The sequence below is a fragment of the Helicoverpa zea genome, chromosome 17 (genome assembly GCF_022581195.2).
Source record: "Helicoverpa zea isolate HzStark_Cry1AcR chromosome 17, ilHelZeax1.1, whole genome shotgun sequence".
In the NCBI taxonomy this organism is placed as follows: Eukaryota; Metazoa; Arthropoda; class Insecta; order Lepidoptera; family Noctuidae; genus Helicoverpa; species Helicoverpa zea.
This window is the reverse complement of record NC_061468.1, coordinates 659,779-686,428: the sequence shown is the minus strand read 5'-3', so window position 1 is coordinate 686,428 and position 26,650 is coordinate 659,779. Positions and strand designations below refer to the sequence as shown.

Genomic DNA, 26,650 nt, shown 5'->3' with positions numbered 1-26,650 from the left:
TATTAGTGACAGGGACTTCGTTTGACTACAGGGTAATCAAACCTTCCTCTGTGAGTTCCTGTGAATGAATGATGAAATTAATGACAATTTTTACAGCCTAACTTGTCACATGATAATGTTTTAATATCTAGACCTTACGTTATCAGTTTTCGATCCCAGATGTACAAGACTTATAATTGGTGACTCGTCATCATTACATACAAAATTGGTGAACCATTACCTACTCCAATTAGAGATAAATATACTTCTAATTTTAATATTTACACGAAACAATGAATTATAGTTTTTGTTATAAGTTCCTCAGGCATTCCATTTTTCCTTTCTAAAAGCTATGTATTTAAATCTTTTTCAATTTCTTGCATGGTAAATATTTCAGCAGCGACTTTATAGTGAACAACTTAAGGTCTTCCTTATTTACTTTACTTTGAATAGTGATGATGCGTAGTTTGAGCCATCATTTGATACCTATATCATTGTTATTTTTGGATATTCATAATTTGTTCTTCAGCTTTAGTTTACTAAATATTAAGACGGGCTTCCTCTGTATGCAACAAATTTGGGTTCTCACAACAAATGACTATGAATTTATTTATCTAAAGAACATGATAATTTTATTATGGTCATTGACCTTGCTGTAAAACTGTCAAGGGACGATTTCATGTGATTTCATCAATTTGTGTATGAGCATGCATTTTTATTGTAATAACGGATAATGTAATCAGCAATTATTGCGTGAGACTAATTAATTTTGCAACATTAGTAAAAATTAAGCAATAGTTAAGCTGCTAAAACAGGGTTTGGTTTATTTTTGATCGTTTTGCATTTTTGGACCATTTCAGTAGAATCCATCTCCTGCAGTGCTTCTGATCAACAGGATCTTTAATTCAAGTGATTCATGGGTACAAAAGCTATTATTAACAGAAGATTCATCCTTCTTGAAAACTACAGCAGCGCAGTCAACTACACCTCTTCCTCCTGCCCTGTTCCCAATTTTACTTGGGGTCGGCGCAATATGTCATCCTCTCCCATTTTCCCCTGTCACTCGTCATACTGACACTCACTCCTTTCCTATTCATGTCATCTTTCATTCAATCCATCCATCTTTTCTTAGGTATTCCTCTTCCTACTGTAGTATTTCGTCAACTACATATTCCGTCTTATTTATTTTGTAATATTTCCTTTTCATACCTAAATAAAATCCATTTTTATTATCCAAGGTTAGTTGGATATAATCAGTTATTTTTGACAATATGACGTATATGTTATACATATAATACGCATTTAATCAAGTTAGCAATATGGCTAATCGACATATCCGCTTGCGTTAAATATTTTTAATACGAAGGAATGGATTTAAATTTTTTTTATGGATTTCTTAGGGTTTTCCCAAATGAAACTGCTCCCCATACTGGGATATAATACCAGCACTGTCTTAATAATGATTCTTCATAGGAATTTTAAATTGTATCCACCTTGTGTCTCGTGTTGCTTTATCTTATGTGCCTAAAACTTACATAACTGTTTGCGTGCTATCGTTATCATCTATGCATTGTTTTAGACCGCTCTTTGCACCCTTCGCTCTTTCTTAGGCTGGGAACACACCCACAAGTAGCTGCCACTCATCACCACAAACAAGTGACAAGCGTACCGCAGTAACCTGAGCTTTGAACATTTTTTATCCCACTCTCATCTACACAATCTGATGAACTCTGACATGGAGAACTCTTGCTACCATACATACAATTACATACGCAGACAAATATAGATAAAAACCATCACTGAGCTTGAATATAGGCAATATTCAAGCTCAGACATCCATTTTTACGAGTCCTACAGATGAATGTCCTAATGTTGAATAGCTTGTGGCTAGTAGCTGTTTATACTGCGCCTTCTTGTATTTCAGTAGGTATTGGGTTTATTTTATTTGGTGAGAATTAGGTATTTGTTTTATCGTTTCACTGATTTGCTTATCTACATGGTGTCTCGTTGATAACTCACCTATAATCGTAAACCATTTATAGATTTCCTTGAAAAATACAATTTAGCATGAACATGCACAAACTTGTAAAATTTAGGATAGGTATCTAGGATTGTAAGTGATTAACGATTAATATAAACATTATTTTTATTTGGCGCATAATTTACAGTCAATACCAACTAAGATAATGTTAAATGTTGCGCCACAATTACGAATCCCCAGATCAGGATGTATTTACGCTTTCACGTTTAAACATGATTTAACATGAAATAGGTTATTTGGTTACGATGGGTGTGAATATTTCAGCTGAATATGACCACTAGACCAACGGGGCAGTCACCATATATTATGTATATTTCTAGTTCGGGAAGTAGTTCCCTTGGAAGCGGGTAGTGTGAAACAGTTGTTAAATAAATATGTAGATAAGATTAGGTTTAGGTGCCAGATTAGACCGTTATTATTATGATTTATTTGATATAAATCAAAATTAAATTGTGTAACGGTGTATTTCCAGCCACTTCCGTCATTGAGAAGCCACTTCTTAAAGGTTTCTTTTCACAATACCTTTTCAAGTAATTTTGAAATCAAAAATATACTTTATAATATTTTTTATTTTACATAACTACTAACAAATATAAATAATGTAACCTCACTTTGTGTAAAACTCCCCTAAGTCGGCTATCAGCAAGATCCGAAAAAAAACGGCGTTGGATTATAATTTAATAGCTAAGTCCTTAAATGTATCAAAAGGATCCATTTGCTTCGCACATCCGAGAAATAAAAATAGTACAATATATATTTTTACAATTATCGACAAATTAGAGACAATAATTTTTTTGCAAGAACATTATAAATTGGGGTTTATGGAAATACTTTAATAGGTAACATTATTGTTCTCATTCTCACTGTGACTGGCAATTAGTTAACACGACAAAATATATAATATTGATATAGGTAGGTTGATATAGGCAGATACTACCTATTTAGATATAAAATATTCCTCTATTTACACCGAATACATGGCATAAACAGTAAAGAGAAGGTACATTTGAGAGGAAGACAGATTTTGGACAACAAATTAAAAGAGGTAGCTAGGGTGGCGAGGTAGAACTCGGTGTTAGACATCAGCAAGCTAATGACAAATCCATCATAGAAACGTAACGTGACTTGAAAACGATGAAAAAGATATTGAATAGCCAGAACACATGTTTCAAGACAGTTGTGTGTATGAACGGCAACAGTTGACCAGCCTAAAACCACCACGAACCAGCAGTTGACCAGCCTAAAAAATGATATTACAGGATTTTACTTCATTGAGGGTTAAAGTAAAATTGGAAACGATATAATAAAATCAAGTAAGTAACACAATAGTTTGATTAAAAACAGTAACGGTGTCACAGCCGTAAGTTACAAATTGATATGATATTATTAACTAATTGAATGAAGTAATTACTGATTATATCACTAATCCATTTTTTAATACAATAACGCATACATACCTTAACAATATAGATAAGATGACAACAAGTCACTGTCCACCATTTCGTATATATAGTGCCCCTACAGCAGGCCTGAAATAATCATACTTAATAGAAAGATAAAGTCATTGTCAATCCAGTTCGCATCGACAGCCCAACCATGGCGCACTCAGAGGAACCGCTTCGGAATATGTTGAATAAAATCGCCAAAGATCATAATTACGACAATCCTGAAATAATTATAAATAGTATATCAAGTGGTGGCGCGAACTACACATCTGCACTGTATACAGCGATCATTAAAGGGAAGAATAAAGAAGATCTTAATTTATTCGGCAAAGTTGCAGCAGTCGGTGAAAAGTTTCGAAACGAGACGTCAATAGACTTTTATGACACTGAAAAATTTGCTTACACAACATTGTTTAAAATCTACAAAGCTTTAGAAGAGGAGCATGGAGTGCCTGAGGAGCACAGATTGCCGTTCGTCAAGTTCTACGGATTTGATACTTCCGCGCAGTACCTGGAGACCATGGTGCTGGAGAACCTAATAACGCAGGGTTACGAAGCTTTCGACAGGTTTAAGTCATATGACTGGGAGTACGCTTCTGCCGCAGTCACGGAATTAGCCAAGTTCCATGCGCTTTCCTACGCATTTCAAAAAAAAGACCCGGAAGAATTTCAAAAGACTTTGGATCGTGCAAAGCTAGATTGGTTAGCTGTTGGTGTAGAAGGAATGTTAAAAAAATCTGGTGCATTAGCATTAGGAGCTATTAGACCAGAACATAAAAGATCTTTGGAGAAGTTTTTGAGTCGAAATATAAATGAAGTGTTTATAGATTTCTTCAAACCCTCTCGCACAACAGTCATCATCCACGGAGACTACAGGGGTAGCAACTTGGTACACAGAGTGCGGAAGGTGAGTCTGTTTTATAAGTTGTCCTTCATTTTTAACTGCTTGTAATTCACTTATTGAGGTAAAACAATAGCAAATCATATCTCGCGTACATCTGCGCCCCGGCGACGCGACGATATGATACGACAGGTTTAATCGTGTTCTTTGCATTTTTTTTGCTATCTCTGTTGAACTGGCATGCAGATAGAGTAATGTTATGTTCAACTACCATTATAACATAATGCAGCTGTTAGAATTGTAGAGATTAGATTGGTGCTTATCATAGTTTCGGTGTGGAAGTATTTTTATTAGATTTGTGTGATTTTTTTCCGCAAAAAAAGGCATTTTATGGTCAAAGTTTCAATTAATAATGGGTGTGTAAAAACAATATAATTGGCCGATCGTGAGACATTCTGGTTCCACGACCCAATAGTTTTATTTGTTAAGTAAGAGTGCAAAGTTGGTTTTTAACCGCGAGCTCAATTTCGATGGCCGAGCAAGGGATTCTAAAATTGAAATACGAGCGCAAGGAGTGCGAGGAAATCAAAAGAGCACAAGGTGAAAATTCTTTGCCCTCGAGTGAACCCGTAAGTTCCCAGCGAGGAAATGATCGAAGAGTAACAATATCCTTTCCGAGATGGTAGGATGAAAGTCAACATTTAAAGTTAACTTTGAGCACGTTTTTTCTGTCCTCAGGACGGCAAGGTAGACATCAAGGTACTGGACCTACAGACCTTGCAGGCCGGCAGCCCAGTCACCGACCTGGTCTACTTCATCTTCACGGGGTCCGACGAGCCGTTCCGCGCTAAGTACTTCGACCGGCTCGTGGAGCACTACTACTCGCAGCTCAGCGCCTCCATGAGGAGGCTGCACCTCAACCCTCACGATATCTTCTCTAAGGAGGACTTCGACGCGGAACTCAAAGAGGTAAAGTTCAGCAATATCTTCAATACATTCCTTGTCCCGTTTTTCAAACAAAGTGCTGATTATAGCCCGTCTGTCCAACATTACTTTGCCAGCTACTGACTGGGCTGTTGCCAGTCGCAACAGTCTAGTTTGAACGTTGGTATGGATTGTAAGCGAGGCAATAGGACTGCCTTAGCTTCAATCTACGAAGATTTCAAGTCATGACATGAAACAACATGACATGACATGATATGACATGACAACGTAACTTAAAGCCTTAAGCATAAAGGTTGAAATAATTTATCTGGATTACGCCATTCTCCTTCCTGTATGCTCGTATCTTATCTAAGTAAATGTCACGTTTGTATATTGTGTACCATTATCAAGAAGATCAAGTTCAAGATGGGTCAATACACTCAATTAGGTTCAATATATGTATAAAGAAATTAGCTTCATCTGTTGGCTCGAATGCGTTTTTGCAAAAGTTACTACGTCCCAATCTTTTCGCCCATTCTAACAGTTAAAAAGCGCTCTGACATCAGTAACTTACCACATGTTAACTTATTTCAGAAATTGCCGTTTGGGCTGAGCGTGTCAGTGTTCAGCTTGCCAGTGATGACGATTAACCCTGAGGATGCTCCCAAAGTGGACGAAACTCTCTCATTCGAAGACTTCGGCGTCGAGAAGACCAACGACTTATACATTGAGAGAATCAATGGAGCTGTCGATGACTTCGTCAGATGGGGCGTGTTGAAATAAAGATGCAATACAATACAAGATACGTTTTTGTATAAGGTGTACATAGAATTATGCTGGTTATAATAAAATACTAAGTAAATCTAATGGACTCTTGTTAAAATACTATCTGGGTTATGTTTGTATTATTGTTCTCATTAATTGAATGTCTTTTAAATGGTTTTTAGAAATACTATTGTTGGTCGAAAAATTTACAGAAATAATAAAAATGTGTAGATGCATTCGGTGGCGTAAGTGGATGTCGGTTGTTGATAATTATAGTGTTTAATATGTGCGACAGTTATGAAGAAGATGATAGAAATAAATGAATATTAGTCAGTGTTAAACCCTCGTTTTATTAAAAAAACTAGCTTCTGCCAGCGGTTTCACCCGCATCCCGTGGGAACTACTTCCCGTACCGCGATAAAAAGTAGCCTATAGCCTTCCTCGATAAATGGGCTATCCAACACTGAAAGAAACATTTTCAAATCGGACTAGTAGTTCCTGAGATTAGCGCGTTCAAACAAACAAACAAACAAACTCTTCAGCTTTATAATATTAGTATAGATGATAAAAAACTGAATAGAAAAGCTTAATTACGCTTAAGGATTGCCATCCAATCATTGTGATTCCATTGGCAAAGTCAAAGCCTGTGTTATAAGAAGCCAGCGCTATGAAGCAAGCGCATGCAGGCAACGCAACGGCGGAAATGAACAGGTCTTCAATACTAGTCATCAGATCAGACCCTGGAAGGTCTTAATGACAAGCGATGCAGGACCTTGTAGCATATAATAGAATTGTTAAAAAAAAAAAATCAGATCAGAGAATGTCCGATGATAATGTCCCACAACTTTGTTTGGAGTCTCAGTTTTTAGACTCCAGAAAAGTGAAGCAGATTAGACAACAACGTGAATTTCAATTTCGTGGATTAGACAAAAGGGTTAATTATAAGATTTATAAGCTACGACATACCTACTTCCCTAAATTGTAATTTATCACCAAACGTTAGGTAAATCTTTGGTGTAGTGAAGATAATAATAAGTCCAAGGCCGATTTCGGCCACGGCGGCTGTTCTCATGTAAGGAGATCAGCCAGCTGCGCAGGACATATTTACAGTCCACAAGCAATTGGTCAGACACAGGTGCACTCACTATTCCTTCACTTTCGATAGCCGATGGGACGATAATCCGATACCACCGGAGAGAGATCCGGCCGGCATTATTCTGCACATCTGGGCACATCTGGGCGAAACAATATATGAAGATGAATGCTCAGGAATTACTATGCGGTCGGCTGCCGAATCTCAAGAACCGCAAGAGTCGACGCATGTCGTTTAGATTTTAGATATCAAGGTAGTTCTAGTAGGTTGGGTATACCGGAAACGATTTTACCGGGGAGTCCCACATACCCCTCTCCCGTCCCCCGACGGGAAGGGGATGCGTAATAGCATTTTTAGCCCAGCGACAACAAAACAAAAAAAGTTCTAGTAGTAGGTAGGTCAAGGTAGGTCTAGTTAGAGATCAGTGTAGTCATTGCTTCGGGTTGGCTTTTTTGTTTGACATATACCTACTGCCGAACCGACAATGCCGACGACCAACTTCCAGTCGATTTCGGCCCGACCCGGGAATCAAACCCGAGACTCAGTTATAGCAGTCGCGCTTGCGACCTCTAGACCAACGGTACAGTCACCATATATTATCATATTTGCCAGAATAGTCCTATTCAGTCCACTGAATATGTCCCGTTTTTCAAATCCAGTCCACGGAATACTTTTGCCAAATATGATAAAACGTAACCTATTATTGAGCACGAAAATGTCGGTCCTGCGCCTGATCACTCTCCGGTCGTGTCGGATTGCCGTCCCATCGGGCTTTGAGAGTGAAGGAATAGGGAGTACACCTGTGTCTGCACAAATGCACTGTTTTTTGTCCTACGCAGTTAGCTAATCTCCTTACAAGAGAACAGCCGCCGTATCCGATAATCGGCTAGGATCACATCATCAATATAGCCTATGATACTAAGCACACGTTTTTGATAAATTGTTTTTGATAATATTGTCATTTCCAACTTAGATAATGTGATATGTTGCGCCATAATTATGATTGCCCAACTCGGGTACGCTTTCACAGTAAAAATGAATTAGGTTTTAAAAAGGTCATATAGGTATTACCTACTTGGTACTAGGTCCCACATATCATATCCAAGACCTCCGAGTCCCACTATTGCATTTGTTGAATATTACTGATAATATATTTGTGTAATGCCTGCGTGCGCTTCATAGTAACTGCTTATAATATAGGGCTTTGTCTATTAAAATAGAATCACATTGATTGGACTCCAATAAGTAGGTAAGCTTAACTTTCTGCAAAAAAATTTGACATTTCAAAAAAACTAGGGTTTGACTAATATTCATTTATTTCTTCTTCACAATTTTATTCACCTCCCGAACCTTTTTCCCAACTATGTTTAGGTCAGCTTCGAGTTTCACCGATAACAGCTAAGTACAAGAATATTACAATGCGTATCTACCTATTTGACCTAATCAACCCAGTTACCCGGGAAAAACAATACCCCTTGGCGAGACCGGTGTCAGATGTACTGACTTCTGACTACCCGTAACGACTGCCAAGGGTGTTCAATGATAGCCCTGACCTACAGTTTAATGTGCCCTTCAAAACACTGTCATTGCTGTTCAAGATATACTAAGAAAGTACATGTACAAACTTAGAAATGTTGCTTTGGTACTTGCCTGACACACATTCGTACTTGAGAAGTTGGTTCTTTACCCATTAGGTCACCATTTCATCTTCTTCTAAACTGTCGCACATATTAAAAACTATTATTATATACAACCAACAACCTACTTATTTTGATACAATTTCTATCATATTCCACAATAACAATCGGATTCCTAAAAGGTCATTTAAAAGACCTTTAATGAGGTAATTTATACAATGGCGCTAACTATACAACATAATCCTTACATAACTAAACATAACCCAGACAGTATTTTAACCACTAAGAGTCCATCAGACTTGCTTTAATTTTTTGAACAACCTACAAAAATCTATCCACACTCATGTTTATATAAAAAGCGTATCTTGTATAATGCATAATAATGCACATTTACTTCAACACGCCCCACCTGACGAAATCATCGACGACTCCATTGATTCTCTCGGTGTATAAGTCGTTGGTGTTCTCGACGCTAAAGTCATCGAATGAGAGACTTTCATCTACTTTAGGAGCATCCTCCGGGTTAATCGTCACCACCGGTAAGCTGAACACTGCTACGCTCAACCCAAACGGCAATTTCTGTAACAAGTTTACAAGTAACTGACGTCAACATATTTTTTCAAAGTGTTGGCGAAAAGATTGGGACGTGGTAACTTTTGCAAAAACCCATTCAAGCCAAAAGATGAAGCTAATTTTTGTAAACATGTATTGAACCTAATTAAGAGTGTATTGAGCTTTCTTGAACTTAATCTTGATAAATAGTATATACATACGTGACATTTACTTAGATAACAAAAAACCAGATAAACGACAACTTTATCCTTTACGCCTAAGTTAATGTCATATCATCTGCGCTCTGCGGTTTCCCGCGTTCTATATTTTTTAATGAAACTTTCATCCTATGTAATCTTCGTAAATGGGAGCGTAGTCACTCGCGTTGCCTCGCTTAAAATCCATACCAACATTCAAGTCAGCAGCTAGCAAACTGATGATGAACTATGACGCTGTAGGCAGCACTGCTGGGTTTGAAAAACAGGACATGGAATGTATTAAAGATATTAGTGAACGTTACCTCCTTAAGTTCCGCATCAAAGTCCTCCTTAGAGAAGACCTCGTGAGGGTTGAGGTGCAGCCTCCTCATGGAGGCGCTGAGCTGCGAGTAGTAGTGCTCCACGAGCCGGTCGAAGTACTTCGCGCGGAACTGCTCGTCGGAGCCCGTGAAGATGAAGTAGACCAGGTCGATCACCGGACTTCCTTCCTGCAGGGTTTGCAGGTCCAGTATCTTGATATCCAACTTGCCGTCCTGAGGACAGAAATAACGTGCTTGAACTTAGCAATTAATATTTTGAACTAACACGTCTCACAGTTGGTCAATTGGTTTTGTTTTTATGCGAAACGTACCACCTACTACCTACCTGCTTTTTTACACACCCATTATTAATTTAACCTATGGCAATAAATTAAAACGACAGCTCTTTTTGCGTTTCCTTTCTGGAAAACCTCTCATAAATCTAAAAAATCTTATTGAAAAATAATAAAATAACTGAAAACCTCCGACTTAACCCAATTATATAGAAATATCCGTCGGGGGCTGCCATAAAACCAGCAGAAGGATTTGTAGTGTCGTGAATACAATTATTGAAGAATTGTAGATGTTTAGCGATGACATAAAATACACTCAATTAATTATTGATGAACGCGCCCAAACGCTCTGCGACGGAACGCATCCGGCGGGGCGCGGGGGGACCACGGCGGCCAGTGCGAGCGACGGACGGCGGCGCCGAGAACATCCGGCCATAGACAGCGCAGCGGCATGCGTGTTAACGCTCGACACACTCAGTGCCATATTTATTAATATACGTTATATTGTTACAGTATTAAGTTGAGCCTTTTATTTCTCTCAACAATTGAAATTTCATATAGAAAAGGCAGACCCCGACGGTTAGTCCTATATAATTGGGTTAAGTCGGGGGTTTTCGGTTATTTTATTATTTTTCAATAAGATTTTTACCGTCGGGGGTTTTTTCAAAATTTTAAATTTTGCTTAATTTTAATTCAGACTTTTTAGAGAGCATATACGAATTATAGTGTGTATAATATGTTATTGCATTATTATTTTGCACTGATATTGTAGCGCCCTCTAGTGAGTTACAGGCGTAATTTTTATTATTTGGGAACATGCATTAAGCACGTACACATTGCTGATGAAAACAGAATTGTAAGTTTTGATTATATTGCAACATTGTTTGGCACTAATATTGTGGCGCCCCCTAGTGGGTTATAGCCATGACACCTATCTTAGAACATGAACTCATCGAACACAAAACTGTTATTGAAAACCGAATCAAAATCGGATCATTAGTTTAGAAGGTAGGTGGGAACATTACTTTTGCTGTTTTGCCCTAATATTATGGCGCCCCCTAGTGAGTTACAGCCATGACACCTATCTAAGAACATGAACTCATCGAACACAAATCCGTTATTGAAAACTATCTCAAATCAGATCATTCGTTTAGAAGGTAGGTGGGAACATTACTTTTACTGTTTTGCCCTAATATTATTGCGCCCCCTAGTGAGTTACAGCCATGACACCTATCTAAGAACATGAACTCATCAAACACAAACCAAATATCAGATCATTAGTTTAGAAGATAGGAGGGAACAATACTTTGCACAAACGCACACACAAACACACAAACGCACATCTCTCACCCTAAACGCATATACCTGCTCCGTTCCGTCGTGGGTAAAAAGAAAAACACCGAAACTATGATAAGCACCAATCTAATCTCTACATTTCTAACAGCTGAATTATGTCAAATCATAACATTACCATCTGGGTCAGATCAGGAAATTCAGAAAGCAAAAAAATGCACGGAAGACGATTAGCCCGTTATACGCGAGACACAATTAATTTTCTATTGTTTTATAATAGTGACATCCAAGCAGTTAAAAAGGAAAAGAACAGTTTATAAAACAGACTCACCTTCCGCACTCTGTGTACCAAGTTGCTGCCCCTGAAGTCTCCGTGTGTGATCACTGTTGTACGAGAGGGTTTGTAGTAATCTATAAACACTTCATTTATGTTTCGACTCATAAACTTCTCCAAAGATCTTTTGTGTTCTGGTCTAAGGGCTCGTAATGCTGTTGCAGTAGATCTTTTCAACGTTCCTTCCATACCAATAGCTGCCCAATCTAGCTTTGGACGATCTAAAGTCTTTTGAAATTCTTCCGGATCTTTTTTTTGAAATGCGTAGGAGAGCGCATGGAACTTGGCTAATTCCGTGATTGCGGCAGAAGCGTACTCCCAGTCATATGACTTGAACCTGTCGAAAGCTTCGTAGCCCTGCGTTATTAGGTTCTCCAGCACCATGGTCTCCAGGTACTGCGCGGAAGTATCAAATCCGTAGAACTTGACGAACGGCAATCTGTGCTCCTCAGGCACTCCGTGCTCCTCTTCTAAAGCTTCGTAGATTTTAAATAATGTCGTGTAAGCAAATTTTTCAGTGTCATAAAAGTCTATTGATGCGTGGTTTCGAAAATTTTCGCTGACTGCTGCAACTTTGCCGAATAAATTAAGATCTTCTTTATTCTTCGCTTTAATGATCGCTGTATACAGTGTAGATGTGTAGTTCGCGCCACCACTTGATATACTATTTATGATTATTTCAGGGTTCTCGTAATTATGATCTTCAGCGATTTTTTTCAACATATTCCGAAGCGGTTCCTCTGAGTGCGCCATGGTTGGGCTGTCGATGCGTACTGGATTGACAATGACTTTATCTTTCTATTAAGTATGATTATTTTAGGCCTGCTGTAGAGGCGCTATATATACGAAATAGTGGACAGTGACTTGTTGTCATTTTATCTATATTGTTAAGGTATGTATGCGTTATTGTTTTAAAAATGGATTAGTGATATAATCAGTAATTACTTCATTCAATTAGTTAATAATATCAATATCAATTTGTAACTTACGGCTGTGACACCGTTACTGTTTTTAATCAAACTATTGTGTTACTTACTTGATTTTATTATATCGTTTCCAATTTTACTTTAACCTTCAATGAAGTAAAATCCTGTAATATATTTTTTTAGGCTGGTCAACTGCTGGTTCGTGGTGGTATTACGCTGGTCAACTGTTGCCGTTCACACACACAACTGTCTTGAATCATGTTTTCTGGTTATTCAATATCTTTTTCACCGTTTTCAAGTCACGTTATATTTCTATGATGGATTTGTCATTAGCTTGCTCATGTCTTACATTAAATTAACTTTTACCTCACCATCCTAGCCACCTCTTTTAATTTGTTGTCTAAAATCTGTCTTAAGACTGTTCCTTCTCTTTAATGTTTATGCCATGTATTCGGTGTAAATAGAGGAATATTTTATATCTATATATTATCTATCTTGTCGTGTTAACTAATTGCCAGTCATAGTGAGAATGAGAACAATCATGTTAATAAAGTATTTCCATAAACCCCAATTTACAATGTTCTTGCAAAAAAGCATTGTCACTAATTTGTAGAAATATAATATTGTTCGGAGCCAAGATATAGCAACACTCACGAACCTATATAAGCCACGTCACACCGTAGACAGCTCTTGCCCCTGGCTGGAGGCCTTAAAATCTAGGCATCCACAGGGAAAAGTCCGGTTAAGCAGTACACGGCCTCCTAGGCTGAACTGCGAGATGCCATACCAAAAAAAAAAAAAAAAAAAAAATAGACAGCTCTTTTTTGGTCGAGTGTCGTCGTGGCGGTTACATCGCTCAAGGGACGTGAGACATTATTTTTCTAACTTTTGTACTTCCTCATATTCTTTTGATTATTTGTGTGTTAATTTAATGTGTGATGATTGTTATTTTGTTCCTTAATTAAAAAATTAAGATTTGAATGATTTGAGTCGTGTGTTGTGTTGTTTTTTTTTTTAATATCCGAGCTTCTGATTCCTAAAAATATATATTTTACTATTTTTATTTCGCGGATGTGCGAAGCAAATGGATCCAGCTTGAATGGACTTAGAAGTAAATTTTTGTCTTCAATACTACAATTAAAAGGTATTGTGAAAAGAAACCTTTAAGAAATGGCTTCGCAATGACGGAAGTGGCTGGAAATAGACCTATACACAATTTAATTTTGATTTACATCAAAGATAATAGATTTTTATAACATTTTTATCACTACAGTTTCGGTATACCTATAGCCTTAAGTAAATACACTCATACACTCATTAATCAATAAACAATAATAATTATCAACAGCAATAACAATTATAAGTATCAAACACCGTTCGGTCCAAGCGCCACGAGCAAAGTGTCCTAGTGAATGATGCAAGAAATCAACATGGCGGCAGAACGTCACGTTTCCGGAATTTACAATAACACGTGTTTACTTTTAATTCTAATAATCCAAATTGATCTTTCATAATTCATAAAGTAATTTTAAATAACTAACAAATTTTAAAACACAGTAATAACAAAACGGATATTCAAAAACCAACGATAAACAATGGCGGCTGTAACAACTATTAATATTTCAAATCCTTTTTAAAAATGATCGTTGCTTTTTGAACCTTTTAATTGATCAAAATATTCTTATAGAATTACCTAATTAATTATTAGGTCCATTAATCAATTTATTTATCAGAACAAAGAAATGAAATGAATAAAAATTAATCATAAATTAGAAATAAAAATAAACTTAAAAACAAATGCGTCGATAGATATCATAATAATAACGGTTTAATCTGGCACCTAAAGCGAATCTTATCTACATATACAACTGTTTCACAATACCCGCTTCCAAGGGAACTACTTCCCGAACTAGAAATATACATAAAACATAACCTATTATTGAGCACGTAAATGTCGGTCCTGCGCCTGATCACTCTCCGGTCGTGTCGGATTGCCGTCCCATCGGGCTTTGAGAGTGAAGGAATAGGGAGTACACCTGTGTCTGCACAAATGCACTGTTATTTTGTCCTACGCAGTTGGCTAATCTCCTTACAAGAGAACAGCCGCCGTAGCCGATAATCGGCTAGGATCACATCATCAATATAGCCTATGATACTGCACGTTTTTGATAATAATGTCATTTCCAACTTAGATAATGTGATATGTTGCGCCATAATTATGAATGCCAAACTCGGCTAATTTTTTTACGTTGTCACAGTAAAAATGAATGAGGTATTACATTTAAGGACATATAGGCATTACCTACTTGGTACTACGTCCCACATATCATATCCAAGACCTCCGAGGCCCACTATTGCATCTGTTGAATATTACTGAATAATATGTATAAGTCAAAGTATAAGTCAAATATATTTGTGTAATTTTTTTTATTTATTTTTTTTATTTATTTATTTAAATCAGGCATCAAGGCCCATAGCAAACACTATACATAAATATTATAACATTAAAAATAATATACTAATACATATTTTATATAAACAACTTAAAAACTAATGCACACGAAGTGTCGGCGTCGTGTTACGCTGCGAGGTGTCGCGTAGCCATCCTCGGAACCTCCGATAGACGACACCGTTCGGCCAAAACTCTTCCTTAAGGAATGTGTCGATGTGATGAGTTGGAACTCGCACCATGAACGAATTGAAGTTCGTATTGTGGCGTGACTCCAACTTCGCCACCCTCAAGGTCCAGTTGGTCTTGGATCGAACATACTCCACGATCTGCTCCACAGTCGTGGTGTGATGTAGACGGGTCACGTACAGCTGCGTCGTTGGTACTGCAGGACGCAGCAGGATGTTGGGTCCAGTTTGTGCGGTACCGCACTGATTCCTACAAGGTGGCCTCTTTTTTCTCCTTTCTACCTTAATGAAGCCATCCTTGTCGCACGTGTCCTTCTTAGGACCAGTCTGTGGCTGTGATGTGCCACGGGTTTGTTTACCCCCTTTTGCTTTGGTCCGCTTTGATTGCGTCACAGCGGGCTTGTTGGTGGCTGCTACTGCTGCGTAAGCGCGTTTGGGGGTCGATGTTCCTACGCAAGGTTCGGCCGCAGGTGTTAACACAGCAGCGGCGGCGGCGGCGGGGCGGGGTGCGTCGTCAGCGACATCGGCGACCGGTGTCGCACTCGAATTCGCCGACTCGAAACTGATGACGGACGCATTTTGCGCCCCGCGACGAGTGTTCACATTCAATATATCTAATGACCCACTTAAAGAAACAGCGTTGCGCAACAACGCCACTTCACCACGCAGGTCACTGATGGTTACCTGTGACGCTTCCATCTTGGACTTCATGTCTTCCAGGTTTGCCTTAAGACACGTTATGTCTTTCAACAGCCTGGTGACGTCGACGTGATCAAACGTGACGGGAGGCAGCTTATGCAAGTCCTTCGCCACGAATTCAGGCACGTCATCAATGCCTGCGTGCGTTTCATAGTAACTGCTTATAATATAGGGCTTTGTCTATTAAAATAGAATCACATTGATTGGACTCCAATAAGTAGGTAAGCTTAATTTTCTGCAAAAAAAATTGACATTTCAAAAAAACTAGGGTTTGACTAATATTAATTTATTTCTTCTTCACAATTTTATTCACCTCCCGAGCCTTTTTCCCAACTATGTTTAGGTCAGCTTCGAGTTTCACCGATTACAGCTAAGTACAAAAATATTACAATGCGTATCTACCTATTTGACCTAATCAACCCAGTTACCCGGGAAAATGTACTGATCAGTCATGTCAGATCAGATCAGTCTGTGTCAGATGTACTGACTTCTGACTACCCGTAACGACTGCCAAGGGTGTTCAATGATAGCCCTGACCTACAGTTTAACGTGCCCTTCAAAACACTGTCATTGCTGTTCAAGATATACTAAGAAAGTACATATTTTTGTATATTGGAAATATTGCTTTGGTACTTGCCTGACCTGGAATCGAACACACATTCGTACTTGAGAAGTTGGTTCTTTACCCATTAGGTCACCATTTCATCTTCTTCTAAACTGTCGCACTACTTATTTTGATACAATTTCTATCATATTCTATAATGACAATCGGATTCCTAAAAGGTCATTTAAAAGACCTTTAATGTGGTAATTTATACAATGGCGCTAACTATACAACATAATCCTTACATGACTAAACATAACCCAGAAAGTATTTTAACCACTAAGAGTCCATCAGACTTGCTTTAATTTTTTAAACAACCTACAAAAATCTATCCACACTCATGTTTATATGAAAAGCGTATCTTGAATAATGCATAATAATGAACATTTACTTCAACACGCCCCACCTGACGAAATCATCGACGACTCCATTGATTCTCTCGGTGTATAAGTCGTTGGTGTTCTCGACGCTAAAGTCATCGAATGAGAGACTTTCATCTACTTTAGGAGCATCCTCCGGGTTAATCGTCACCACCGGTAAGCTGAACACTGCTACGCTCAACCCAAACGGCAATTTCTGAAATAAGTTTGCATGTGGTAAGTAACTGACGTCAACATATTTTTTCAAAGTGTTGGCGAAAAGATTGGGACGTGGTAACTTTTGCAAAAACCCATTCAAGCCAAAAGATGAAGCTAATTTTTGTAAACATGTATTGATCCTAATTAAGAGTGTATTGAGCTTTCTTGAACTTAATCTGGATAAATAGTATATACATACGTGACATTTACTTAGATAAGATACGAGTTTATAGGAAGGAAAAAGGTTTAATCCAGATAAACGACAACTTTATCCTTTACGCCTAAGTTAGGTCGTCATATCATCTGCGCTCTGCGGTTTCCCGCGTTCTGTATTCTTTTAATGAAACTTTCATCCTATGTTATCTTCATATATGGGAACATAGTCACTCGCGTTGCCTCGCTTACAATTCATACCAAAGTTCAAGTCAACAGCTAGCAAACTGATGTTGAACTATGACGCTTTAGCAGCACTGCAGAGAGAATGTATTTAAGATATGGATGAACCTTACCTCCTTAAGTTCCGCATCAAAGTCCTCCTTAGGGAAGATCTCTTGAGGGTTGAGGTGCAGCCTCCTCATGGAGGCGCTGAGCTGTGAGTAGTAGTGCTCCACGAGCCGGTCGAAGTACTTCGCGCGGAACTGCTCGTCGGACCCCGTGAAGATGAAGTTGACCAGGTCGATCACCGGACTTCCTTCCTGCAGGGTTTGCAGGTCCAGTATTTTGATATCCACTTTGCCGTCCTGAAGACAGAAATAACGTGCTTGAACTTAGCAATTAATATTTTGAACTAACACGTCTCACACTTGGTCAATTGGTTTTGTTTTTATGCGAAACGTACTACCTACTAGCTACCTGCTTTTTTACACACCCATTATTAATTTAACCTATGGCAATAAATTAAAACGACAGCTCTTTTTGCGTTTCCTTTCTGGAAAACCTCTCATAAATCTAAGAGAAAAACACCGATACTATGATAAGCACCAATCTAATCTCTTCATTTCTAACAGCTGAATTATGTCAAATCATAACATTACCATCTGGGTCAGATCAGGAAATTCAGCTCAACAGAGAAAGCAAAAAAATGCAAGGAAGACGATTAGCCCGTTATACGCGAGACACAAGTGATTTTCTGTTGTTTTATAATAGTGACATCCAAGCAGTTAAAAAGGAAAAGAACAGTTTATAAAACAGACTAACCTTCCGCACTCTGTGTACCAAGTTGCTGCCCCTGAAGTCTCCGTGTGTGATCACTGTAGTGCGAGAGGGTTTGTAGTAATCTATAAACACTTCATTTATGTTTCGACTCATAAACTTCTCCAAAGATCTTTTGTGTTCTGGTCTAAGGGCTCGTAATGCTGTTGCAGTAGATCTTTTCAACGTTCCTTCCATACCAATAGCTGCCCAATCTATCTTTGGACGATCCAAAGTCTTTTGAAATTCTTCCGGATCTTTTTTTTGAAATGCGTAGGAAAGCGCATGGAACTTGGCTAATTCCGTGATTACGGCAGAAGCGTACTCCCAGTCATATGACTTAAACCTGTCGAAAGCTTCGTAGCCCTGCGTTATTAGGTTCTCCAGCACCATGGTCTCCAGGAACTGCGCGGAAGCATCAAATCCGTAGAACTTGACGAACGGAAATCTGTGCTCCTCAGGCACTCCATGCTCCTCTTCTAAAGCTTCGTAGATTTTAAACAATGTCGTGTAAGCAAATTTTTCAGTGTCATAAAAGTCTATTGATGCGTGGTTTCGAAACTTTTCACCGACCGCTGCAACTTTGCCGAATAAATTAAGATCTTCTTTATTCTTCGCTTTAATGATCGCTGTATACAGAGCAGATGTGTAGTTCGCGCCACCACTTGATATACTATTTATGATTATTTCAGGGTTCTCGTAATTGTGTTCTTGAGCGATTTTCTTCAACATATTCCGGAGCGGTTCCTCTGAGTGCGCCATGGTTGGGCTGTCGATGCGTACTGGATTGACAATGACTTTATCTTTCTATTAAGTATGATTATTTCAGGCCTGCTATATATACTAACCGCTATATATACCAACGAAAAGTCGACTTCCTGTCATTTTATCTATATTATAAAGGCAGGTATGCATTATTGTTCTAAAAACTGATTAGTAATATAATCAGTAATTACGCCATTAAATAATTTAATTATATCATATCAATTTTTAATCAAACTATTGTGTTAATTACTTGCTGGATTTTATTATATCATTTTTAATTCTATAACCTTTAATGAAGTTAGATCCTGTACTACATTTCTTTTCTAGACTGGTCAACTGCGGGACAAAAGCCTCCTCTTTTCGTCTCGACATCTCACGATCCCTCCATTCATTAGTCGTGGTGGCCTAGTGGGCAAAGAAAGAACCAACCTCTTAAGTATGAGGGCGCGGGTTCGATTCCAGGTCAGGCAAGTACCAATGCGACTTTTCTTAGTTTGTATGTACTTTCTAAGTATATCTTAGACACCAATGACTGTGTTTCGGATGGCACGTTAAACTGTAGGTCCCGGCTGTCATTAAACATCCATGGCAGTTGTTACGGGTAGTCAGAAGCCAGTAAGTCTGACATCAGTCTATCCAAGGGGTATCGGGTTGCCCGGGTAACTGGGTTAAGGAGGTCAGGCAGGGTAGTCGCTTCTTGTAAAGCACTGGTACTCAGCCGGAGATAGATCCGGTTAGACTGCAAGCCGACCCCAACATAGTTGGGAAAAATACTCGGAGGATGATGATCTCACGATCCCTCCAGTCCCCGCCATCTCTAGGGTCGCTAGGGTCTCCGCTGGGTGACATTGGCCCACGTCTTGAATGTAGTCGGGTGTACCACAATGATTATTGAATTTTGAGGGGCAGCCGAGGGTCATTAATTCTATCTATGACAGTTTTATGTCTGTACCATCCCAAAAATCATCACCTATCCTTTCAGTAAAACATATATAAAAGAACATCGATCAGGCGTCGAAGTATTCCTCCGCATCACTGTCCTCCGGAAACGTGCTCAGAGGACTGGCTGCATTGCCACGTTGAATGTCAATGCTAATTCTTTGTCCAAAGAATAAGCCAGTCCTCTGGTCACGCGAAGCGTCGGCAAGCCTTTTCACGATGTCTTTGTAATTGTCCTTTCAGTATCATCGGTCTCACACACTTATACAATACTTCTTATACTTATACATGATATCTTGAAACATGTTTTCTGGCTATTCAATATCTTTTTCACCGTTTTCAAGTAAGGGTTTCCGTACTTACGTTTTTATGATTTATTTGTCTTTAGCTTGCTCATTACTATGACTGCTATGCTATGACTTCAGTACCCAGTCACCCCAGCCACTTCTTTTAATTTACGTTTGTTCAAAATCTGTTATAACATGTTCCCACTCATTAGAGCGCGTGCATTCTATAAAGTAGTTGAGTCGGCCAATAGTTTATTTTTGCTCATAAATCAGTATGGCGATAAAGAAAGTACACACGTTTCACCAATTAGGTATTTGTTCGGTATCAGAAGGACTAAAAAAGTTTGAATTCAAGATAAAAATCCAAAAAAAAATCCTACCAAGGGCCGATTAAACAGTCTGCAGTGTGCACGCAGGCTTACTGTCTATATTCGGTGTAAATAGAGGAAAAATTATATCTCAATAGGTAGTATCTATCTATATCAAATAATACATAATCGATCTTGTCGCATTCATTAATTGCCAGTCATAGTGAGAACAATAATGTTAAAAAACCGGCCAAGTGCGAGTCGGACTCGCGCACGAAGGGTTCCGTAACATTTTTATAAAACTGCATCTACCTGTTGTTGTAATCGATATCGAGCAAAAGTAAGCAAAAAAATCATGTTTGGTGTATAGGAGCCCCCCAAAATATTTATTGTATACTAGTTTTCAGTATTTGTTGTTATAGCGGCAACAAAAATACATTATCTGTGAAAATTTCAACTCTCTAAGTACCACGGTTCATTCGTTTAAGTACGGAACCCTAAAAAAAAAGAATTGTCACTAATTTGTCGATAATTGTAGAAATAAGTATCTTATTATTGTTATTTCACGGATATGCGAAGCGAATGGATCCTTTTGGATCAGTTTACGACTTCTAGTAAATTCAACTTAATCCAACCCCTGTTTTTTTCAGATCTTGATAAGAGCCAACTCAGGGGAGTTTTATTAAAAACGAAGTTCCGTTAGTTTTATTTGTTTGTAGTTATCTATTACATATAATAAATCTGTAAAAAAACTGTGTCTGTACATTGAATATATTAAAAAAATAATAATTGGGTGGGGTTTAGAAACAGTAATGGAGCACAAATCCAAAAAAAAAATTCTGTCTGTTTGTCTGTATGTCTGTATGTCTGTATGTCTGTATGTCTGTTTGTTTGTACACGCTAATCTTCCGAACTACTGAACGGATTTCAATGATTTTTTCTTTGTTGTATCAGTATTAGGCCTGATCAACATATAGGCTATAATTTATCTTCGAAACTTGAAGACCTGATGCAGAACTCCAACAGACCAATAAAACTATAAGAGATACAAATATGGTGCCGTGGCAAAAATTGTTTCATTTGATGAGCATTTTCAGCTGAGATTATAAATTTTAAGATCTGGAACACCTGATGTGGAACCCCAAGAGCCCAGCTTCTCTGTACCATATACAGGTATGCCGTTTTAGCAAAAGTTGTTCAATTTGATAAGCACTTTCTATTGACTTATACAAATTGAAGATCTAAAACACCTGATGTGGAACTCCAGGGGCCCAGCTAGACTATAGCATATAGAGGTATGACGTTTTAGCAAAAGTTGTTCAATCTGATAAGCACTCTCTGTTGACTTATAAAAATTGAAGATGTAAAACACCTAATGTGGAAACCCAGGAGCCCAGCTAGACTATAGCTTATAAAGATATGACGTTTTAGCAAAAGTGGTTCAATCTGATAAGCACTCTCTATTGACGTGTAAACATCGAAGATCTGGAACACCTGATGTGGAACTTCAAGAGCAATACTACACTTGAAATGTATAGAAATGAATGTTATGAAATAGGTATAGTGAATCAAAATAAGTAATTAGTCCGTCTTTTAGATAACCCTAAAATAATGGACACGCATTTTTCTTTTCTCTCTCTCACAAACAAATAATAACGAAGATACAACAACGCTTGAATTTCGTGTTAAGTCACTGCTTAGTACAAATTTTACATACCTAGACGTGGCGTCACGAGCCTCCACTCTCTAACTTTGTTGCGTTTTATCTTCATTATTATTTTGTATATCTCTTCCAGACCTCGGGACTACAGAGTTCCAAATTTTTGGGAGGCAAACGTGGGGTCGAAGCCAACACGCTGAAGCCCTTTTGAGACAACTTTAATGAAATGGTGACACAAAACCGACGATTATCCCTTTATACACTATAGAAATGAACCCAAGGACAATCCCCGGTGGACGTCGTTAAAAAAAAGACAATCCCCGGTTCTGTGCTAAACTATTGCTAACTATGGAGGAAAACTACTTGGGCTATTTTGATGGGATGTTAGTGGATGACAATGTATTAGGTACATGTAAAAACGGCAGGTGGAGACTCGCCACCTCACTTACTGTAACCAGTCACTGAATAGCAACAAGAGGGCAATAGGGACATGAGCGGCTGAAGGGTGAGGATACCTCGGCGGACTTTAAACGCGGATTACGCGCTCCCTGTGCTTACCATGAGGCACCTACCCTCCGAGCAGGGCCACTAATCCTGCTCTAGCGACTCCACTCTGGACGGCCAAGCCAAGCCAGAGGCGTGAGACCTACCCCCGTCATGGTTCACTCCGACCGGCCGGAGATGGGGGACAGTATACTCTCCCTGGAGAACTCAGTATATATAGCCCCGCGGGGTCGCTACTCCCCGTCATCAGCCTCAGATGTCTTGCGGTGCCTATATCTCATTATTATTGTCGTTATTATCTCAAGAGCCTTTGTCCCAATTATGTTAGGGTCGACTTCCAGTCACGATGCAACTGAGTACCAGTGTTTTACAAGGAGCGACTGCCTATCTGACCTCCACAACCCGGTTACCCCTTGGTAAGACTTACTGGCTTCTGACTACCCATAACGACTGCCAAGAATGTTCAATGACAGTCGGAACCTACAGTTTAACATCCCCTCCAAATAACGGTCATTGGTATCCAAAATATACGTAGAAAGTACATACGAACTTAGAAAAGTTGCATTGGCAGGCACTTGCCAGACCTGGAATCAAAGACGCACGCTCATACTTGAGAGATTGGTTCTCTACCCACTAAACCACCACGAATTCCACTAAGTCACCACGACTTTGTCATCTATTTAATGTTTTTTTACGAAATAATACCTACGTGTAATATTTTTGCCACACACAACTTAAATGCGGTCTAATTAGAATCACTACTTTTATCCCTATGGTCACGTCTATTGCGACTATTCAGATCTTTGATTTTGCTGACCCCATAGTCGCTGGCATAAGGGACAGGATCCGCGTACGAAGTCGCGGGCAGAAGCTAGTGTAAAATAAAAATGATAATGGGTAGTATTTAAACGCAAATCAAAAAATATCCTTTTTCTATGCAATAAGATTCCGAATTCCCATCAAAATTACTGATTGCACAGCAAAATATTCAACTCAAAATATCACTAAACACACTACAATTTATTTTCGCAGCGTACAGCGATTTTTCCTAAAGCAAAAGCTTTTTCATCAATGCACAGCTAATAATCTTAATGCACATTATACATGTTAACTCTTTTTCTTTTAAATATAGCTTCTATTTTTATATTATTTACAGCAGTTTTTCAGAATGAAACAGCATTTTATTTGTCTCAGTCATCTTATTATTTATTAATTACGGCATAATGAGACCAGCAAAAAAATATAAAATTAAATACAAAATTGTAATTTATTGAATTATTAAAGCGCGTCTTGCTTTCGCGGGGCGTACACGTTTCCTTTTTTGCCCTAATAATAATAGGCAACATTTTTAGCTTCTGCAGCTGGCGCCACGTACTTGAGTCGGATCGCAAGTCCGATGATATGCTTGCATATACATACTATAGTTCTTTAAAAAAATAGGGCTGGTGCATTGTCAGTCATTGTCAGTATTTCCTTTTGGCATACATTTCATATAAGTAGTCATTAAAAGGCTACTACTATAATATCATATTTCAGAATGTTTATAGTCAGAATCATCTTTTGGCATAGTTTTGGAATTTTTATTTTCCTGTAAGAAGCATGCAAACAAGCCTGAAGCATGAAAGCAGGCATGCAGCATGTAACCAGGCATGCAACATGGAAGTAAGCATGCAACATGCAGCAAGCATCACTTCTGTCACGGCTCCGGCGCTTCGTGGCTCCGGCGGTCAAATGCGAGCTTATCGTCGCAGATGATTTTCACGCTCACCACCGCAGCTTCGGCTTACTGGCCGGCCGAGCCGGCCAGCTTCAACCGCGTTGGCGAGCGTTAAAATTACCTGCTCCTCAGCTCGCAGGCCGCCTCGCCCCTCCGCGCCTACGCGGTTTTGAATTGCACTCTAGGGGTAGGGCAGACAAGACTACGTGGAGTCGGTTTTGCAGCGATTTGTTTTCGTTACTAGCTTCAATTTTTAATACAATATTTTTTAATTGAACTCTATCTTACTCACTCGCGCCACTCTGCACTCCAGTGACGAAAAAGCGCGCGAAGCCGCGAACCTTTTTCAGTTAATTTGTTCTGTTTTTAGAAATAATGCAATGTGACAGGATTTTTTTGTTATAATAATCATTTAATTTGTCGAGCATGGCTTCTTGAAAATTAAGACAAATATGATGAACAGGTTTTGTTGTACTTACTGGTTAATATGCGACTGGGATAGTTATTTTGCTATGAAATATGGAAAATTTGCTGTGCAGTCAGTATTAATGCTATGTATGTAGTATTTTTGTACAAGAATAAATTTAAGTGTATTGCATTATAATAAAAAAAGCAATGTCATATTGATGTATAATTTCGAATTATCTGCAGTTTGAGTGTTGTTAAACATTTAGTTTATTTGTAGTGAACTAAGTTATTTGATGTAAAAAAGAATATAAATGATGAGTATTAATTGATAGGCGATTATTTATTTGATATGCAATTTATAATATCCCAATGATAATTAAGTATATTCCTGTCTTCAATACTACGATGAAAAGGAATTATGAAAAGGCACCTCTAAGAAATGGCTTCTCAATGACGGAAGTGGCTGGAAATACACCGTTACACAATTTAATTTTTATTTACACAAAAAATAATAGATATTAACAACAGTAATCTGGCACGTAAAGCGAATCTAATCTAGGAACATATATTAACTTCTTACTACAGTAGGTACCCGCTTCCCAAGGGAACTACTTCCCAAGCTAGAAATATAAATAAATAGGTAATACATAGCCTATGGTACTAAGTAGGTACACGTTTTCGATAAATCGTTTCTGATAATATTGTTATTTCCAACTTAGATAAGTACATATGTTGCAACATAATTACGAAAGCCCACGCGATTTTTTTACGGTTTCACAGTAAAAATGAATTTAGTATTTAGTTTAAGATCAAATTTTTATTCGACCTAGTACCACGAGGAACTAGGTCCCAAACATATCGATACGCCCCTTAGACGACCAACTAACCTGGTAGATAGGTAGGATATGACTTATAAAACAGGCTTTGACTTTTCTAATGGAATCACATTGATTGGATCAGTCAATCCGCAAGCTTAAAAGCTCTATTCAATTTTTTTTAATAAAACGAGGGTTTGTCAATGACCAATATTCATTTATTTCTTATCTTCTTCACGACTGTCGCATATTAGAAATTGTATGTAATTGTTTACACCCAACGACCTACTAGTTGTAATACAATTTCTATAAACTTTTACAACCACATTCATATTCCTAAAAGATCATTAATTAAAGATATATGAAACAAAACTGAAATTAAACTAAAAAAAGTGTCCGTCAGACTTAGAGTACCCGTACACTGCAAACTTTTAGTCAGCCAATAGTTTGTTGAGACACTTAAATCAGTATGGAGATGAATGGCAAAACGCACATAACAACGATCAGATATTTAATCCGCATCAGACCGACTGAAAACTTTGAATAGAATCAAGCTTTCCTTTAGGAAAAAGGGCAACCATCAGCGAAGTAGCCAATACCTATAATCTATGCCATCGGGTCACTTGTCGGCCGTCTGTTTAGTCTGCAGTATCCTTGTTCTCTTACTTTGAACATCCTTAATTATTATTTTATAACAAAATGCATAATTCCTTGTATCATATCACATCGTTTATTGCATTCCATAATGTACATTCACACAATGTCACAATTTTGAACTACTGCAAAGTAATTAACAGAGAGGAAGGAGTCCATGTAAGATAGTAGTAGTATATTATTTACTTAGTTTATAGCTTTATTTTATAGTGTATAAAGTGTTTAGAATTAATAATAATAATCA

At 38.2% G+C, this 26,650-nt stretch overlaps 3 protein-coding genes across 3 annotated transcripts; 1 reads left to right on the top strand and 2 right to left on the bottom strand.

The window, feature by feature from the left end:
- The first annotated feature begins 3,544 nt into the window (after positions 1–3,544).
- Positions 3,545–6,030, top strand: LOC124638143. The gene is made up of 3 exons (XM_047175023.1): positions 3,545–4,372; positions 5,045–5,275; positions 5,825–6,030. Exons 1-3 carry the CDS (start codon positions 3,617–3,619, stop codon positions 6,011–6,013), a joined length of 1,176 nt encoding a protein of 391 aa, XP_047030979.1. The 5' UTR covers positions 3,545–3,616; the 3' UTR covers positions 6,014–6,030.
- Positions 6,031–8,747: 2,717 nt separating this feature from the next.
- Positions 8,748–12,588, bottom strand: LOC124638415. Its single transcript, XM_047175371.1, has 3 exons — positions 11,712–12,588; positions 9,798–10,028; positions 8,748–9,304 (listed from the first exon to the last, which is right to left on the bottom strand). Exons 1-3 carry the CDS (start codon positions 12,465–12,467, stop codon positions 9,116–9,118), a joined length of 1,176 nt encoding a protein of 391 aa, XP_047031327.1. The 5' UTR covers positions 12,468–12,588; the 3' UTR covers positions 8,748–9,115.
- Positions 12,589–16,250: 3,662 nt separating this feature from the next.
- LOC124638416 lies at positions 16,251–19,137 on the bottom strand. Its single transcript, XM_047175373.1, has 3 exons — positions 18,356–19,137; positions 17,668–17,898; positions 16,251–17,156 (listed from the first exon to the last, which is right to left on the bottom strand). Exons 1-3 carry the CDS (start codon positions 19,109–19,111, stop codon positions 16,968–16,970), a joined length of 1,176 nt encoding a protein of 391 aa, XP_047031329.1. The 5' UTR covers positions 19,112–19,137; the 3' UTR covers positions 16,251–16,967.
- Positions 19,138–26,650: the final 7,513 nt, after the last annotated feature.

Coding starts and splice junctions, on each gene's coding strand:
- LOC124638143 (XM_047175023.1), top strand. CDS start 3,617: ATGGCGCACTCAGAGGAACCGCTTCGGAATATGTTGAATAAAATCGCC. Junction 4,373..5,044: donor TGGTACACAGAGTGCGGAAG/GTGAGTCTGTTT, acceptor TTCTGTCCTCAG/GACGGCAAGGTAGACATCAA. Junction 5,276..5,824: donor TCGACGCGGAACTCAAAGAG/GTAAAGTTCAGC, acceptor AACTTATTTCAG/AAATTGCCGTTTGGGCTGAG.
- LOC124638415 (XM_047175371.1), bottom strand. CDS start 12,467: ATGGCGCACTCAGAGGAACCGCTTCGGAATATGTTGAAAAAAATCGCT. Junction 10,029..11,711: donor TGGTACACAGAGTGCGGAAG/GTGAGTCTGTTT, acceptor TTCTGTCCTCAG/GACGGCAAGTTGGATATCAA. Junction 9,305..9,797: donor TTGATGCGGAACTTAAGGAG/GTAACGTTCACT, acceptor AACTTGTTACAG/AAATTGCCGTTTGGGTTGAG.
- LOC124638416 (XM_047175373.1), bottom strand. CDS start 19,111: ATGGCGCACTCAGAGGAACCGCTCCGGAATATGTTGAAGAAAATCGCT. Junction 17,899..18,355: donor TGGTACACAGAGTGCGGAAG/GTTAGTCTGTTT, acceptor TTCTGTCTTCAG/GACGGCAAAGTGGATATCAA. Junction 17,157..17,667: donor TTGATGCGGAACTTAAGGAG/GTAAGGTTCATC, acceptor AACTTATTTCAG/AAATTGCCGTTTGGGTTGAG.